This window comes from Hypomesus nipponensis, chromosome 22 (assembly GCF_054491055.1).
Source record: "Hypomesus nipponensis isolate SF chromosome 22, ASM5449105v1, whole genome shotgun sequence".
Classification (NCBI taxonomy): domain Eukaryota; kingdom Metazoa; phylum Chordata; class Actinopteri; order Osmeriformes; family Osmeridae; genus Hypomesus; species Hypomesus nipponensis.
Genome location: NC_140382.1, coordinates 9,778,483 through 9,793,880, shown reverse-complemented (window position 1 = coordinate 9,793,880; position 15,398 = coordinate 9,778,483). Strand labels below are relative to the sequence as shown.

General features: G+C 48.4%; 2 protein-coding genes across 2 annotated transcripts; one reads left to right on the top strand and one right to left on the bottom strand.

The window, feature by feature from the left end:
* Positions 1–635: 635 nt before the first annotated feature.
* On the bottom strand, positions 636–5,642 carry ppp2r2ca (protein phosphatase 2, regulatory subunit B, gamma a). Its single transcript, XM_084686751.1, has 9 exons — positions 5,579–5,642; positions 5,060–5,157; positions 4,498–4,684; positions 4,100–4,212; positions 3,791–3,968; positions 2,887–3,051; positions 2,532–2,701; positions 2,071–2,162; positions 636–1,611 (listed from the first exon to the last, which is right to left on the bottom strand). The coding sequence occupies exons 1-9, from the start codon at positions 5,640–5,642 to the stop codon at positions 1,314–1,316; spliced, it is 1,365 nt and encodes a 454-aa protein (XP_084542877.1). The 3' UTR covers positions 636–1,313.
* Positions 5,643–7,542: 1,900 nt separating this feature from the next.
* pde5aa (phosphodiesterase 5A, cGMP-specific, a) lies at positions 7,543–15,081 on the top strand. The gene is made up of 20 exons (XM_084687011.1): positions 7,543–7,913; positions 8,115–8,685; positions 9,378–9,467; positions 9,584–9,664; positions 9,752–9,841; positions 9,948–10,085; positions 10,303–10,370; positions 10,457–10,605; positions 11,534–11,709; positions 12,133–12,183; positions 12,534–12,680; positions 12,837–12,965; positions 13,147–13,241; positions 13,359–13,446; positions 13,739–13,839; positions 13,980–14,057; positions 14,184–14,247; positions 14,322–14,396; positions 14,672–14,755; positions 14,968–15,081. Exons 1-20 carry the CDS (start codon positions 7,543–7,545, stop codon positions 15,079–15,081), a joined length of 2,760 nt encoding a protein of 919 aa, XP_084543137.1.
* Positions 15,082–15,398: the final 317 nt, after the last annotated feature.

Here is a 15,398-nt window from a genome sequence, read left to right as displayed (position 1 = left end):
CATGTCATCTGGATGATGTTTAAGAGACCTAGGCCAAATACTATTTGCAACTCCTGTCAAATACATGGATTGCATGGTAAATTTGACATAACTGTCAAAACCATCCATATCAGACAACAGCATCATTTCATTAAGGGCAAACTGCAAAGCAAATACACTGACCAAGTCTGTTGGTTTGTTAGGTTGATCAGACTAATGGTCTCCCTGACTGTACATGGTGGTGAAGTCGTAGCCCTGGCATTACAGCACAGTCTCTGTAATCACCTATGGTGTGGTAGCATGGAGATATGATCCTTGTTCTACAGTGGAGAAGCAGCTGATATACAGTGAGAGGAACTCCTACGATGACAGTATCATTGAGATATAAGAGGGGTGAGAAGAGTACGGGATTGGCTGAAATCAAGACAGGGAGGTAAACAGAGCACAACAGAGAAACAGAGTCATTTGACATAAATATAAAAGGCTCTTGAAATATACTTCCACAGGGATCATCTTACAGCCCTTTCAGGAAGTCTGTTTCTCAGATTGGACAAACTCAGATTCTAAACTTATCAAAACTCTTCTTCAGTTTTGGGCTAACACTAAATAATGTGTTGACTGACAAGAACAGTGTTTATATTAGAAACAGTGACAGACATGGGTATATACAAACAATGTAATATGGAGAGTGTATACAACATCAAGTATAACAGTTGTTAAGTAAAGGAAGCTTGTGTATGGGACAGTAAGACCACATTGCGTGAGTACAATTACTTCCAGGTCAAACCCTCAAAGGTAATCTTTGCATTTCTTGGGGAGTACCGTTCCAGCTGAATGGACCAGGCAAGTTCACCGGCACATTAAGATGTTACCGGAATGTGTCCATCCCTTAACCGGTAAACAATAAGACAACATTCACACTACTGTCTGCGGTGAAAGAAAGTGCAGACGTTGATTGGCTCCAGACACTGTGGAGGACTTGTACATTGTCGACTTCGGCTGCTTGTAAGTTACGGCAGTTGAGTCAGGCCTCCTTGTGAGAAAATCCACCACATTGTGAATCCAGTATGGGTGAATACGTGAGTGGGGAAGTGCTACAGGATAAGTGATGGGCTTGCGTTTGGTGAGCCGTTTAACTCTGAGACATTGCTGCCCTGCCGACTGATAAGGGTTTCTGCTTCTCTATATTTCCATGTCACCCAATCAGATCCTGTCGAATGTATTGATCATCCCCATGAAATGTGAACCGTGGCAAAGGGTTCAAAGGTTCATCCGCTGACTGTAGCATGTGAGGTCCAGGATATGAGGTTGACATTTGCGTGTCAGCGTGTGTGTCACTGTCCGTGAGTCTCAGGGTTGACCCTGTCCTGGAAGATGTAGAGGTTATTGGTGGCTGCTATGGCAATGATGTTCTCCGCTGGGTGCCAGGCCATGTGGAGGATCTTCTTGGTGAAGTCCAGGCTGTCCACACCCACGTCGCCACGGCGACGCTTGCCGCCTGAGTAGACGCGCCGTGTACGTAGCACAGCTCGAGGTTTGCTGGTCTCCCGCCACGCCTCCAGGGTCACGCCCTTCCCTGTCTCCCTGTCAAACATCCGGAAGAAGCTGTTGTACGCCCCCGTCATGATCACGCTGGGGAGAGGAGAGAGGGGGAGGTCGGAGGAAGAGACGGAGGGGAGGTGGAGAAGGGGAAAGAAAAGATCAAAAGGGAATATGGGGTGGGGGAAATGGAATTAGAGGGGGAAAAAAGGGAGCGAGGAGGAGGGGAGGAGAGTGGAAGAGGTCGAGGGTGGTTGAGAGGAGGGAACAGAATAAAAGAAAAGGAAGCAGTAAAGAGGGGAGGATAGAAGACAAAGCGGAAAGAAGAGGAGGCCAGTTGATGGAAGGGATGGAGAGGATTGGAGGAGTGAGCAGGAAATAAGAGATGGATGGGAGGTGTGCACAGCCAGTTAGAGGGATTGATTGAAATGTCAGAGAAATGCCAAGCAGAGGATAGAGGGAAACGGACCTGTCACACAAACTGTTTTACACACACATACACAAGCACACAAACACACACACACAAACACTTCCCACACACACACACCCTACCTGTCTGAGCTGTTCCAGACACACTCAAACTTGTCAAAGATGCAGTCGTTCTCATACAGAGAACACAGCTTGCTCCTCAGGTACTCATGCACCTGCCCAGGAGAGGAAGAAGGGGGAAGAGGGGGAGAGGGGGGGAAATGGGGAAAGGAGGGAGAGGGGGGAGAAGGGATGGGGAAAGGGGGAGAGGGGGGAGAGGGGGAGAACGAGTGGGTGAAGTGAGAGTAGGAGAGAGGCAGAGAGGGAGAAAGAGACAGACACAGACACAGAAATTTAGACATTTAATTTATGCCACATTTACACAATGCCATGATAACAGCTTACTGTTACAGTCAATAATACAATCCTTATTACATTTAACATGTTAGCGATGAGATTCTACAGATTGACTGTCTTTTCCCCCCTTTGACAGGAGTCCACAGACCTTATTTTCCACTACATGTGTTTAGGGTTCATGGTGTCACCTGGTAGGTCTCCACAGGGCCCTTCTCCATATGCAGGTCCCACACCTTGGTGGTGAGGTAGTCTCTGGTGAGCAGGTATCTCCCGCTGTGGCTGAACTTCACGTCTGACACAGAGGAGATGATCTCAGAGAAGAAGGACCTGCTTCCTGGGTCCTCCGGCTCCTCAAACACTAAAAGGAGGAAGAGAGACACAGAGATTTAAATATCAACGTCCGCCACATTTCCACAATGCCTGGTAACCTATGATATGTCTGGGTTCAGGTGCCCCTGTGTGTGTTCTGTGTGTGTGTATAGTGTTACACATTTGTGATAGTGTGTGTGTGTGTGTGTTTGATTGTCCTGGGTTCACCCTCACGTTTGGTGTGTCTGTCGCAGAGGGCACCGGCCCTCATGTCACACAGCCTCAGGGTGCCCTTGCTGCTGCTGTAGACAAACAGGTGGCAGTGCTGCGGGTGGAACTCTGCTGAGGTGATCACCTCTGTCAGCTCCTCCATGTTGGCTGGCTTGATGTCCACAATGTCTGAGGGACGTGTGGTCAGGGAGAAGTACAACAGTCATTCGGAGGGACGGAGGGATGGAGGTTCAGATGGAAGGGTTAGGGGGAGGGATGGAGGTGCAGATGGAAGGGTTAGGGGGAGGGATGGAGGTGCAGATGGAAGGGTTAGGGGAGGGATGGAGGTGCAGATGGAAGGGTTAGGGGGAGGGATGGAGGTGCAGATGGAAGGGTTGGGGGAGGGATGGAGGTGCAGATGGAAGGGTTAGGGGAGGGATGGAGGTGCAGATGGAAGGGTTAGGGGGGGGTGGAGGTGCAGATGGAAGGGTTAGGGGGGTGGAGGTGCAGATGGAAGGGTTAGGGGGAGGGATGTGGGCGGTGATGAGGGTTGGGTGGGATTGTTTTCTGCTCTTAATCTGTTCTGTTTTATCATGTGCACTAACTCTCTCACACACACACAAGATCCACATTGCTATATGCAGCGGTTCCTGTGTGGTTTAGAGGAGAGAGTGCGCTGTGAGTGAATTATTTAAACTCCCTTCCACGGATGGTGCTCAGCCTTTCTAGGTCAGCTTCCTGTTCAGAAAGGAACTGTCAGGAGAGGCTTGTTGGGCACGCTTCACCCTGGCCTGGTCCCTGGTACACAGCTCCACCCTGGCAAATGGATTTGTGCACCTCTGAGCGTGTGTGTGTGCTTTCCTTATTGTGTGTGTCTGTGTGTGTTTGTTTGTGTGTGTGTGTGTGCTCGACCAGGTGGGAAGGATACTGAAGCTGCGGTCGGTGATGCCCAAATTCCACATGTTGATGCGCAGGTCATCAGCAGACAGGTAGGTCTCTCCATCGCTGTTGACTGAGATGGAGTTGACGTGGTAGGTGTGTCCGTTGGAGAACACTCGTCTGGGACGAACCTCCACCATCAGATCTGTGGGCTTCAGCACGGGCACCTGGGATAGAGAGAAGGATGGATGGATGTAGGGACGAATGGATGGATAGAATGAGGGAGGTGTGTGTGTATCCCTGCGTGTGTGTGTGTGTGTTTGTGTGTGTGGGGGTGTGTGTGTGTGTCCGACCCCACCTGCAGTGAGGTGACAGTGGCGATGTCCTTGATCCTGCCCTCCTCGTCCTTCAGGTTGTATCCCTCAGGACGCTTGTCTCTCTCGCTCACTTTCCAGAGCTTGATGGTCTTATCTGTCTCACAGGGGAACGGGGTCAGAGGAACTGATGAAAACATCCTGGACCAGCGGGCCTCCAGGCTCCTGAGAGAACACCTGAACACCTTAGATATATGAATGGATGGTGAAGGCTGTACTGCTATCACCAATCCTTTCATGTTAGACCAACAATTATCTTCAATACGGGAGGGGCGAGGGAGGCATTCATCAGAGTATTGAAACTGAGCTCAAGATAGTTCATAGGAGGAAGTCGGTTTTGTTTTTGTTGTCAGGCAGCATTATGGGTATTGTGTTTCCTCACCATTGGTGGAGAGGAGGAAGTGGGCAGCGTTCTGTTGGGGGAGCCAGCGGATCTTGTTGATCTTCTCCTCGATCTCCAGGCTCTTCAGGTAGTCAAAGTCCGGTTCGTGGCTCTGGAACGTGCTGTAGACATTGTACTCTCCCGACTCCCCCCCTGCCTCCCCTACGTCCTCAGCTTCCCCTTTAGACTGGAAGAGTGGAGAGACAGAAAAGCTTAGCCCTCACTCACAGGATGATGGTTGCACCCCTTTTAATTCAGTCAACCCATGGGCATGAAGAAAGCACAGCAAAAAAGACCTCCCCCACCCCTCTCTTCCTCCACCTTTCTCCCTCTGTCTCCTTACTTCCCTCCTATCTCTCTCACTCTCCCTCAACCGCTGTCTCTTTTTCTCTACCTCACCCTTGTCCTTCCCCCTATCTCTCCCTCACTCTCTCTGTCTCTCTACCTACGTCCACCCTTTCTCTTTCCCTCTCTCTCTACCTACGTCCACCCTTTCTCTTTCCCTCTCTCTCTACCTACTTCCACCTTTTGTCTTTCCCTCCCTCTCTCCCTTCCTTCCTACCTCTGTCTCTCTCTGGAAGATGACCACTCGGCCGCCCTTGTCCCCTGTGGCCAGCAGGTGGCCGGTCTGGTTGAATTCCACCGTGGAGATGACATCAGCTGGGGAGGGAGAGGGAAAAGGAGCAGGGAAAATAAGTCAAAAGAGAGAGATGATTGAGAGAGAAGGATGAGGGAGGTGGAATGAGGGATCGGGGAGGGCAAAGAGGGACGGAAATAGGGAAAGAGATTGATGAGGGAGAGTAACGAGGGAGAGATAGAGGGATGGGAGAGGGAATAAGGGAGTTAGAGTAATGTGGGAGAACGAGAAAAAAGGGACAGTCAGGGGTAAGGACAGAGTCAGGGAAGAGAGAGGAAAGATTAAAGCTAAGTATCACTTTCAACAACACAGGGGTAACATCCTGTGCTCCAAATATAGACCCACGGAGAGGACAGGAGAAATCAGGCCTAATTCATGAACAAATATCGAGCTAGCACAGTGACCTGGTGTGTTTGTGCATGTGCGTGTGTGTTCATGCAGTACCTTCAGTGACGTAGTCTCGGAGGAAGCTGTGGTTGATCTTGGAGCTCTCAGTATCCTCGCCCATCTGAAGCTGAGGGGTAACCCGCCCAAGCGCCCGCCCTGAAGGGAACGGTCCAATCCGTGCTCTCGCTCCTCTCCCAGGTTCCGCCCATGCTGCCGCGGCCTAGCGGAGCGGCCTGGAGCAGGGCATCGTGGGAAAACAGGCAGCCCGGAAGGAAGGCCGCGGGATTGGAACAGACGGGTAGAGAGGGGGATGGAGAGGTGAGCGAGGCAAAGACGAGCGAGGTGGGAAAGGGAGGGAGAGGGAGAGGGGAATGGAGAGATGGTCGGGAGGAGAGAGAGATGCTGACGATGACAAAGGGAAGTAGCGGATCTCCGACACACACCTACTGCATGCGGGAGGTGTGACCTCTGGCGTGATCACACACACACACACACCCTAAAACACACGCAATTTCCGCATACATAGACACCAGCACAAAATCTTCATTAGATCAAGCCCCTGGAAGAAGCAGGTGACAGGCCCTCGTCTGTGTGTGTGAGAGAGGAGAGATAGACAGAAACCGAGACGGAGAGAAGCAGTCCTTATCCAACCCGGTGGTACAGCGCCAGTCCCAGTGTGTGTGTGTGTCTGATATCCTCAGCTCTGCGGTATCTCCGCCTCAGCAACAACCGGTCCCAAGGTGCAGTTGTGTAAGGTAGTCCTTGATTTAAAAAGCTGACAACGTGATGGCCTTGTCTTCTACAAGAGGCAGAGAAGAAGCATTGGCCTGTCTGCCTGCTCGCTGTCACTGTGCGTCCTCTACTGCAGTATGTGAGCGTGTGTGTGGAGAAAGAGAGAGAGCGAGAGAGCGGCAGTGATGGGGAAAAAAGGATAAGCAAAAGGTAGAAAAAGAGAGAGAGGGAGAGAGGGAAAGAGAAATAAGAGACAGCCAGTTGGTTGTCTGCTGATGCTGGGGATCTGTGCAGCATTTACTGTGTCATGGCAGCCTCCTCTCAGTCTGGCCAATCAGGGACCAGCTGTGGTTTCTGAGCCCCACCCACTGCAGGTGATGGGACAGAAAAGGCCAGAAGAGGGAGCTATGAGACAAAGTTATAAAAAACAACATACATAAAAATTACAAAATGATATATGATATATCATAAACTCATTTAATTTGAAATGTAATTGAAAAAGTAAAGTTTGTGAAAGTAGGCCAGACATTATTAGAATAATCTGGTGTATATTTGAGATTTTTCAGTACAATTTTGAAAAAATGTATGGAGTTTTGCGAGGATTTCATGATATTTCAGAGATTAGCGATTTTCTATCATCTTGTTTAAAACTTAATTGAAAACATAAAGGGTGTAGAAGGAGGCCAGACACTATTATAATAATCTGGTGTATATTGGTGTATCTGGTGTAGATCTGGTGTAGATTTTTTAACACACATTTGAAAAAGTTATTGAGCTTTGCGAGGATTTCATGATCTTTTCAGAGATTGGCGATTTTCTAACTAGAAAAGTACAATACAAATAAAATATTTTTTTATTCTTTATTATTAGGGTATCATCTACCAGTTGACCATGATTTGTGATTGTAAGGATTATCTGTCCATGTCATTGATATGGTAGCGTATGGTGTGTTGTATAAAAATATGTAGGCCTATTTTATCCATAATGCTTCGTGTATTGTATGTTAGATTATGAATTAATTATAGCAACAAGTATTCACAAATATTCACAAGTATTTCCGGACTAAAATCTATTATATTTTATGTAAGACATTTTGGAGACGTTGTTTTAGCCACGCCGTTTATAGTCCGATCGGCCTCTAATCCGTTCCCTGAATGGACAGAATAAAACAGTGGGCCATGCCAGGCCAGCTAAATGAAGTTTATAAGATTACCTTTACGCAATAGTTGACACATTGCATTCACTGAGAGGTGGAAGCGACCGTGACTATTGCTCCGTCACCTCATCTCATGTCTTTTGGCTACCGTTTATACCGGTGGTTTTTACTCCTGTCCAAACTGAGTTTGGTGGACTTGTTTGCGCGGTACTTGAGCAACGGGATGCCCTGCCTTCACTCGGAAGCTTTGGAGTCTATGGCGGCAGTGGATGGAGAGAGTCCCCGCGCCTTTTCCAGGTCGGGGAGAGACCGGTCCTCCGGTCAAGTACCTGAAAAAGACCAACCCGTAGTGACCAGCGCTGGTTGGTTTTTCTCACCACTGTGGAGCCCCCGATCCAAGACGCATCGATGGGGTTTCGGGAAGGGGGTGGAGAGCGACCGAGTGGAGGCTTGGCTTGATGACCACTCTGACTTTGCAAGGTCCTATTTACGCAGAACTTCGGAGTAAGATATCCTATTTCCAAAGAATGTAGTCAATTGTAAATCAACGTTTAGTCATTTGTAAATCAAATTGAGTGTGTCTTGCAGTGAGAAGGTTTAGTTTGAAAACGTATTATTAAACGTTCATCCTATCCCATCCATAAAGAAGCTAAAATACACATGTTACTAAATGATGTTGACTCTCATTTGGTATTCTGTGACCAGGGACATGCTGAGTGGCAGAATGGTGGAGATGGCCCTGTCATCTCAATCCTCAAGAGAGGGCCACAAGACTCCCTGCTCTAATCCCCATGCCTGCATGCTCCTCCTGGGTCGGCGCAGGGAGTCCTACCCCCTGTCCAGGCCCTCCCTGTGGATCTCCAGTCCCTCAAGACCCACGCCACAGAACCTCACCCCCTCTGGCAGTCGTTCCCCCAGGACCCCTCACTCCCCCCACTCCGCAAGGAGGACTGGGCCCTGTGGACAAGGTGAGGGCTGTGGGTGGATGATGGGGCTTCTGGGCGGAGGCCTGAGCATGGTAGGATCCGTGACAGATCTCTGCCGGCGTGCCCTGCTGCATGCCGGGGAGGTGGTGACAGCTGAATGCTGCTGGCTGTCTCTCGTGCGGACGGATCTGGATGGAGGAAGTGGCTTGGAGGTGGTAGTCTCCCTGCCGGTCAAGGGGTCCAGGAAGGGGGATTCCTCAAGAAGCCAAGCCCACTTGGAGCTGGTCAAAGGCATGATGGGATATGTGGTGGCCACAGGATTTCCACTGAACATCAGGGACATTTATGAGGTAGTACACTTTTTAGTTTTTTTTCTGTGATATTTAAGAGGTACAATTGTAATATCATATTCAGTAAGTGATTTAAAGTCAGAATCAATCAGGAAGGAAAGGAATCTCTTTTAAAACTCACTTTAAGATACAGTCCTCCGTCATTCAAAGATAACCCTTTTACATATCTATAGCAGGGAGGAAGGGGAATCTTGTATTAGACAGCATTCTATAATAAAACAGTAGTCATGGTGGCAAGGGATTCCCCTAATCTTGTAAAGACGTAATATCCCATGTACTGTTCAGCCTGTGGTTGTTAGAAGAGCTCACAGAGGTTATTCTGATTCACTCACAGACACCTGTCTTTTTCAGGGCACATGCATGCACACACACACACACACACACAAACACACACACACATACCGAGACACACACACACTCAAGCTTCAACCCTCTGTCCATCTGTGATTAGGGATCAAGGTAACCCCTTTTGCAGTGCCCGGAGACAGACTGTGACATAATCCCTGGCATTTGTGTGTGTGTGTGTGTTATTTTACGTGACCCCGGTCATGGCCAGCTTCACCTGATCACAGGGTGCAAAAGCAGAGACAAAAGTGTGGAAGAGGAGGATGAGGGGTGGAGAAGTGGAGGGAGATGATCGGTGTGGTACTGGTCTCCAGGTGATTGATGTTGTGTTTCCGTTTCCCCCTCAGGACCCCAGGTTCAGTGTTCACATGGATCAGATGCCTGCATACAGACTGAAGAGTGTCCTGTGTGTGCCCATCCAAAACCACAGACACAAGGTCAAATAACAGACTTTACACATGTCCATTTGATGCCGTTAGCAGACCATTTCTAGTGGTGTAAGTGGTTGTTGACTCACTTTTCTATATATGTGTGTGTGTGTGTGTGTGTGCAGGTTGTAGGAGCAGCCCTGGTTATCAACAAGAGGAGCAGTGGACATGGACCCTGCTGTCTGTTCACTGACCTGGATGAGAAGGTGAGACACGTCTGTGGCTAAGCTATGCACAGTCCACCACATACAGCCATGGGCAGAGATGCATGGTCATGTTTGTTGTTGTCTTAGATCCTGTCCAATCATATGGGTTTGTTGGGGATGGTTCTGGACAACGCCCAGCTGTATGAGAGCTCCAGACAGGAAGCAAGGCGAAGCCAGGTAGCGTCACAGTTCTCCTTTGACACATACCTCACTGTACTTCTATAATGTTTATCATCTCAATGAAGGGATTTTCTTTAATGTCGTGTGCATGTATGTCTCACAGGTCCTGATGGACCTAGCTCGTCTGGTTTCAGAGGAGCAGCGTTCCCTGGAGGTGCTGTTGGGCAAAATGGCCGCCATCATCCTGCCCTTCACACACGCTCAGTACTGCACCTTCTTCATCACGAAGGAGGGAAGCACGGTAAAACTCGCAGTTCGCTGTCACATCCTGCCTTGCAATAGGGCGGAGGATATGCAGACAAAAGCATGTTGAATTGCTGCTTTGACTAGATCTGGTGAACTAAGGATAAGCTTCCAGTGTGTGAGCATTCCATGTCACTTAGACCTATCTGTTGCTGTTGTCTTTGAACAGTCAATCAGTGTACGTCTAAATGTACACCTCCTGTCATTTGTCCCAGGATTCCTTCTCCCATGTGGTTGAAATGGAATGTGAGGAGCTGGGACCAACTTGTCAGATCTTCAGAAGGTTCTAGAACTTGTTTGCTATCGCATCATACTTGTCAGTCTTTTACTTTTAACCAGTGAATGCTGAGTTGAATGTTGTGGTTTTAGGGAGTGTGCCATGACCGAGGTAGATTCGGCTCCCGCCCTCAAAGTACTGGGCTCCATGGAGACGCTCAACATTCATGATGTCACTCAGGACCCTGTGAGGACTCTTATCTGCTGCCCAATCAGAAACAGCAAGACGCATGATGTCATCGGTATGTCACCTGGTCAAGGGTTTCAAATCCTGCTAGATGCAGTCGTTTTTTTGGAGCAGGTGCATCATGTAGCATCATGTTATTGCCCATCAGAATACTCAGAAACACACCAATAGACACGCATGCTTTATAACCTAAAGCCTCACCTCTGCCCCTGAGGCCGGGGGTTCCTACACTCCACCGGTCCCTGGTCACAGACGAGAAAGCCTGGACCTGATCCAATGTTAAAGATACTGGGGGATTACCCAGAAGAGGAAGGCTTACACTCACTGGCAGTTGTCCTAAGAGTCTTACCTGAGGACCTAACCCTCATGAGCGATGTTGCTGGCTTAACAAACCCTCTAAGATGATCTCGTAGGCAGGGTTGTTGGCTATAGAAGCCCTCTAAGATGATCTGTTAGGCAGTGTTGTTGGCTTAACAAATCTGCTTTGGCTCTGGGGAATCCCTCAGACACAGAAGGTTGATAAGATGGTTGAGGTGTTGTCAGCGCGGTGGTTGAGGTGTTGTCAGTGTGGTGGTTGAGGTGTTGTCAGTGTGGTGGTTGAGGTGTTGTCAGTGTGGTGGTTGAGGTGTTGTCAGTGTGGTGGTTGGAGTGTTGTCAGTGTGGTGGTTGAGGTGTTGTCAGTGTGGTGGTTGGATTGTTGTCAGTGTGGTGGTTGAGGTGTTGTCAGTGTGGTGGTTGGAGTGTTGTCAGTGTGGTGGTTGAGGTGTTGTCAGTGTGGTGGTTGAGGTGTTGTCAGTGTGGTGGTTGAGGTGTTGTCAGTGTGGTGGTTGGAGTGTTGTCAGTGTGGTGGTTGAGGTGTTGTCAGTGTGGTGGTTGAGGTGTTGTCAGTGTGGTGGTTGAGGTGTTGTCAGTGTGGTGGTTGAGGTGTTGTCAGCGTGATGGTTGGGGTGTTGTCAATGCTCTTTTCTACCTTTGTCATTCAGCGGTTTGCCAGCTGATGGCGAAGCAGAGTCGTGTGTTGGGGGAGCCAGAGGCCTTCAACGGCTACGATGAGCGCCTCCTGGAGGATGTGGCCGTGTACTGCAGTCTGGCTCTGCAGAGAAGCCAAACTGCCCACAGCATGGACAGACTGAGGGCCAGGCTGGAGGTCATGAAGGAGGTGGGACACTCCCACACACACACACACACACACATGACCACATGCATACCATGAGATTTATCAGAGAGAAGACCTTAACCACTCTCTTCACTAAAACTGTTTATTTGTCGCCGGTGTACATGTGTGTGTGTGTGTGTGTGTGTGTATGTATGTGTGTGTGTGTGTGTGTGTGTATGTGTGTGTGTGTGTGTGTGTGTGTGTATGTGTGTGTATGTGTGTGTGTGTGTGTATGTGTGTGTATGTGTGTGTATGTGTGTGTGTGTGTGTGTGTGTGTGTGTATGTGTGTGTGTATGTGTGTGTGTGTGTGTGTGTGTGTGTGTGTGTGTATGTGTGTGTATGTGTGTGTGTGTGTGTGTGTATGTGTGTGTGTGTGTGTGTGTGTGTGTGTGTGTGTGTGCGGGATTGTGTTTTCTTCCCCACAGGTTCTGTCCCACCACATCACCCCATCAGACGAGGAGATCTGTGCGTTGCAGGTGATCACTCATTGTTCCATGAGAAAACCCCCCCCCCTCCATCTCTTGTTCCATTCTCTTCCTCTGCCCATCTCCTTTGCTCCATCCCTCTCACTGGAAGTTGTTGTCTTTTCTAGGTGCCGCTGCAGATTAGCTTAATATAAAAGGTGCTTAGGCTTATCTGTCCTCTCCATTGACTCTAATCTGTCCACATCTCTGACACCACAAAGATCACAGCATGCCCTTTTCCCCTCTTCTAAAGCTACACTTCCCCCAGTGGGAGAGGGAAGGTTTTTTTGTGTTAGTTGATTTTTTTAAATTACGTATCTTTTTCTGGTCTTTAAACCTCTTTGCTCACTGTCTTCTTTCAGAAAGTGTCCATCCCTTCTGCCCAATCACTGCACATTCTGGAGTTCAGCTTCACAGATTTTGCCCTATCAGACGCTGACACCATGCAGGCCACAGTACGGATGTTCCTAGACCTAAACCTAGTCCAGGACTTCAATATAGACTACAAGGTATGGCTGTCTTCCCTCAGGTGTAACATATTGCTTTTAGTTTTTTGTCATCTCTTCTCTACTCATTGTATGCCATTATTGTTACGTCTCACATTCTCTCTTTCTCTGTCTCTCTATATCATTCTCCCCCCTCCTCCTCCCCTCCCTCTGGTCCAGAATCTGTGCCAGTGGGTGCTGAGTGTGAGGCGATGCTACCGGACCAACGTGCCCTATCACAACTGGAGCCATGGCCTGAGCACCGCCCAGTGTATGTTCGCTATGCTAATGGCCACGGAGCAACTTCAGGTCAGAGGGGATGAGGGTCAAAGGTTATTTTAGGAAATGAGTGTGTGACAGCAGACAGGCCACAGTAGAGTTCTGCACCACAAGATACGGCCATCTTTTCTCAACTCTCTTTTAATTATATGATGCTGCCAATGTAACTATCTTTACCTCTCCTCCCACCTCTTTCTCTCTCTCCTTCCAGGGTAACTTCTCTCGCCTGGAGGTTCTAGCCCTAATGATAGCTACTCTGAACCATGATGTGGACCATAGAGGAGTGGGCAACTCCTACATCGAAAGGTAGGCCTCCACCTCTGTCTCCACCTCTTATTCTCTCTTCTTTCACTTCTTTCATATCTCCTCATCTTTCACTTCCATCTCTCAGTCTCTCCCTCCCTCCATGTGTCTGTCTTTCAGGAGCCAGCAGCCTATTGCTCAGCTGTATGGCCACTCATCTCTGGAGCACCACCACTACGCCCTCTGTCTGTTCATCCTCAACAATCCGGTGAGACTTCTTCCATCAAACTGTATTTGTCTTCCATCCAACTTTAATCAATGTAGTAATATAAGAATACAATTTTTTTGGGAGGGTGGGTAAGATAAGGTAAGACTTGTTCTACTGATTAGGATCAACATAAATCATTTCATTTCTCCCGCACCATCCACATGTCTGTCCACATATCAGTCCATCCACCCGTCCATCCACCCATCCTTTCTTCCTTTCCATCCATCTAAAGCCATTATGGATTTTCTCCTCCACTCTACTAACAAGCTTCCCTCACCCCTCCACCCCTCAGGGCAGCCAGATCTTGAGTGGCCTCTCCCAGGAGGACTACCAGGCACTGCTGGCCATGATCGAGGGGGCCATCCTGGCTACTGACCTGGCCGTCTTTGTCGAGTAAGTCCCTCTGCTCCTACCCCTGGCTGTATTGTCCATTGTCGGACATTGTAGTCAGTCCTGTGTTTCTGCTTTGTGTTGAGTGTTACGTGTGTGTCCTGTTGTTCTCCTCTGACCTCTGTTTTCATGGACTGTATCAGGAGGAGAGCAGAGTTCTTTGCTCTATCCAGGACAGGTGGGGTGTGTTGGGAAAACGAGAAACACAGAGACCTACTCAGGTGAGGAGTCTCATCTGTATTACACAACATATAGGAAGTCAAAATAATAGGCGTTTAAGAACATTACCAGTCACTTTTAGACCTAATGATATTGTGTGTGTTTACGGGTGTGTTTGTGTGTCACAGGTCCATGCTGATGACAGCTAGCGACATATGTGCCATTGCAAAGCCCTGGCCTGTTCAGAGGAAGGTAAACAAACATCTCTCTCTTTCTCTCTCGCACACACACACACACCTCACTTAACCTTTTCTTGCTCTCCACAGATCGCAGGCCTTGTTGCCAAAGAGTTTTTTGCACAAGGAGACAGAGAGAAGCACAATTTCAATATTAAACCAATAGTAAGTCAGACTCTTTCTCTACTGGTATCACTGCGTGGTGTTGTGTCAGAGATTTAATATATCTATGTATATATATATATATATATTTATTCAAACCCAATCAGAATCAGAATATGGTTTATTTCCAAGTAAGTTTGGTAGGATGGTGCATGAGAGGTAGAAATAGAAAGAAAGGTAAAAGAAGTACTGTAGGTAAAAGACCTACTTAAATAAATGAAGGATGTTCCCAGAGTGTGGGTCTCTAGTGAGTGTCTGTGTTTGGTGTCTGTTCCCAGGCTGTGATGGACAGAGACAACAGCACACGGCTCCCCCACATGCAGGTGGACTACATTGACAGCATCTGTCATCCCCTCTACCAGGTGTGTAGGTAGTACATAAACACTTTTCTTGTTACAGAATCACTTGACTTAAGTGTCCAATCAAAGCCTTGACTAAGGGAAAGGTTTGTATGTGTGTGTGTGTGTGTGTGTGTGTGTGTGTGTGTATATGTGTGTGTGTGTTTGTATTCAAATGTGAACCCTTATGTCTATGCTTGACAACCTCCCCACCACTCTCCCCCTCTCTACTCCAGGCTCTCTCTGAAATGTTTACATCCTGCTCTCCTCTGCTGGATGGCTGCAGGCAGAACAGAGAGAACTGGCAGCACCTCACCGAGATGGAAAAGGAAGAGGGGGAGTTAGAATAAAGAAGAGAAAAGGGTAGCGAAGGTGAGGTAGCGGGCGAAGTATGAATGAAAGGAAGAGGGGGTAAAGGAAGGGAGGAGGAGAAGGAGCGTTAAAAGTAGGAGGAGAGGGTGGATAAGAGAAATAATAATGTTACTTCATCTCTCTCTCGCCTTCAGCACAAGGCTCAGTCCACTGCCAAATGTCCCTCCCTCTGACTTTAATAACAGAGAGTAAAACAATGTAGCTTCTGTACATGTTCCAATGAACAGCTTTTACATGTATTTCCATTGTAGTTTTTAGTGTACGGTCGATTTCCTGTATGTACAGTTAACAGTTT

Excerpts from the sequence above, each read along its gene's own strand:
- ppp2r2ca (XM_084686751.1), bottom strand. The coding sequence starts at position 5,642 with ATGGGCGAGGATACTGAGAGCTCCAAGATCAACCACAGCTTCCTCCGA. Across the intron at positions 4,213-4,497 it reads CTTCCTCCTCTCCACCAATG|ATAAGACCATCAAGCTCTGG; the intron begins GTGAGGAAACAC and ends CCTGTGAGACAG. Across the intron at positions 1,612-2,070 it reads GTCTGGAACAGCTCAGACAG|CGTGATCATGACGGGGGCGT; the intron begins GTAGGGTGTGTG and ends TCCTCTCCCCAG.
- pde5aa (XM_084687011.1), top strand. The coding sequence starts at position 7,543 with ATGTCTTTTGGCTACCGTTTATACCGGTGGTTTTTACTCCTGTCCAAA. Across the intron at positions 7,914-8,114 it reads TATTTACGCAGAACTTCGGA|GGACATGCTGAGTGGCAGAA; the intron begins GTAAGATATCCT and ends TTCTGTGACCAG. Across the intron at positions 9,842-9,947 it reads AGGAAGCAAGGCGAAGCCAG|GTCCTGATGGACCTAGCTCG; the intron begins GTAGCGTCACAG and ends TATGTCTCACAG.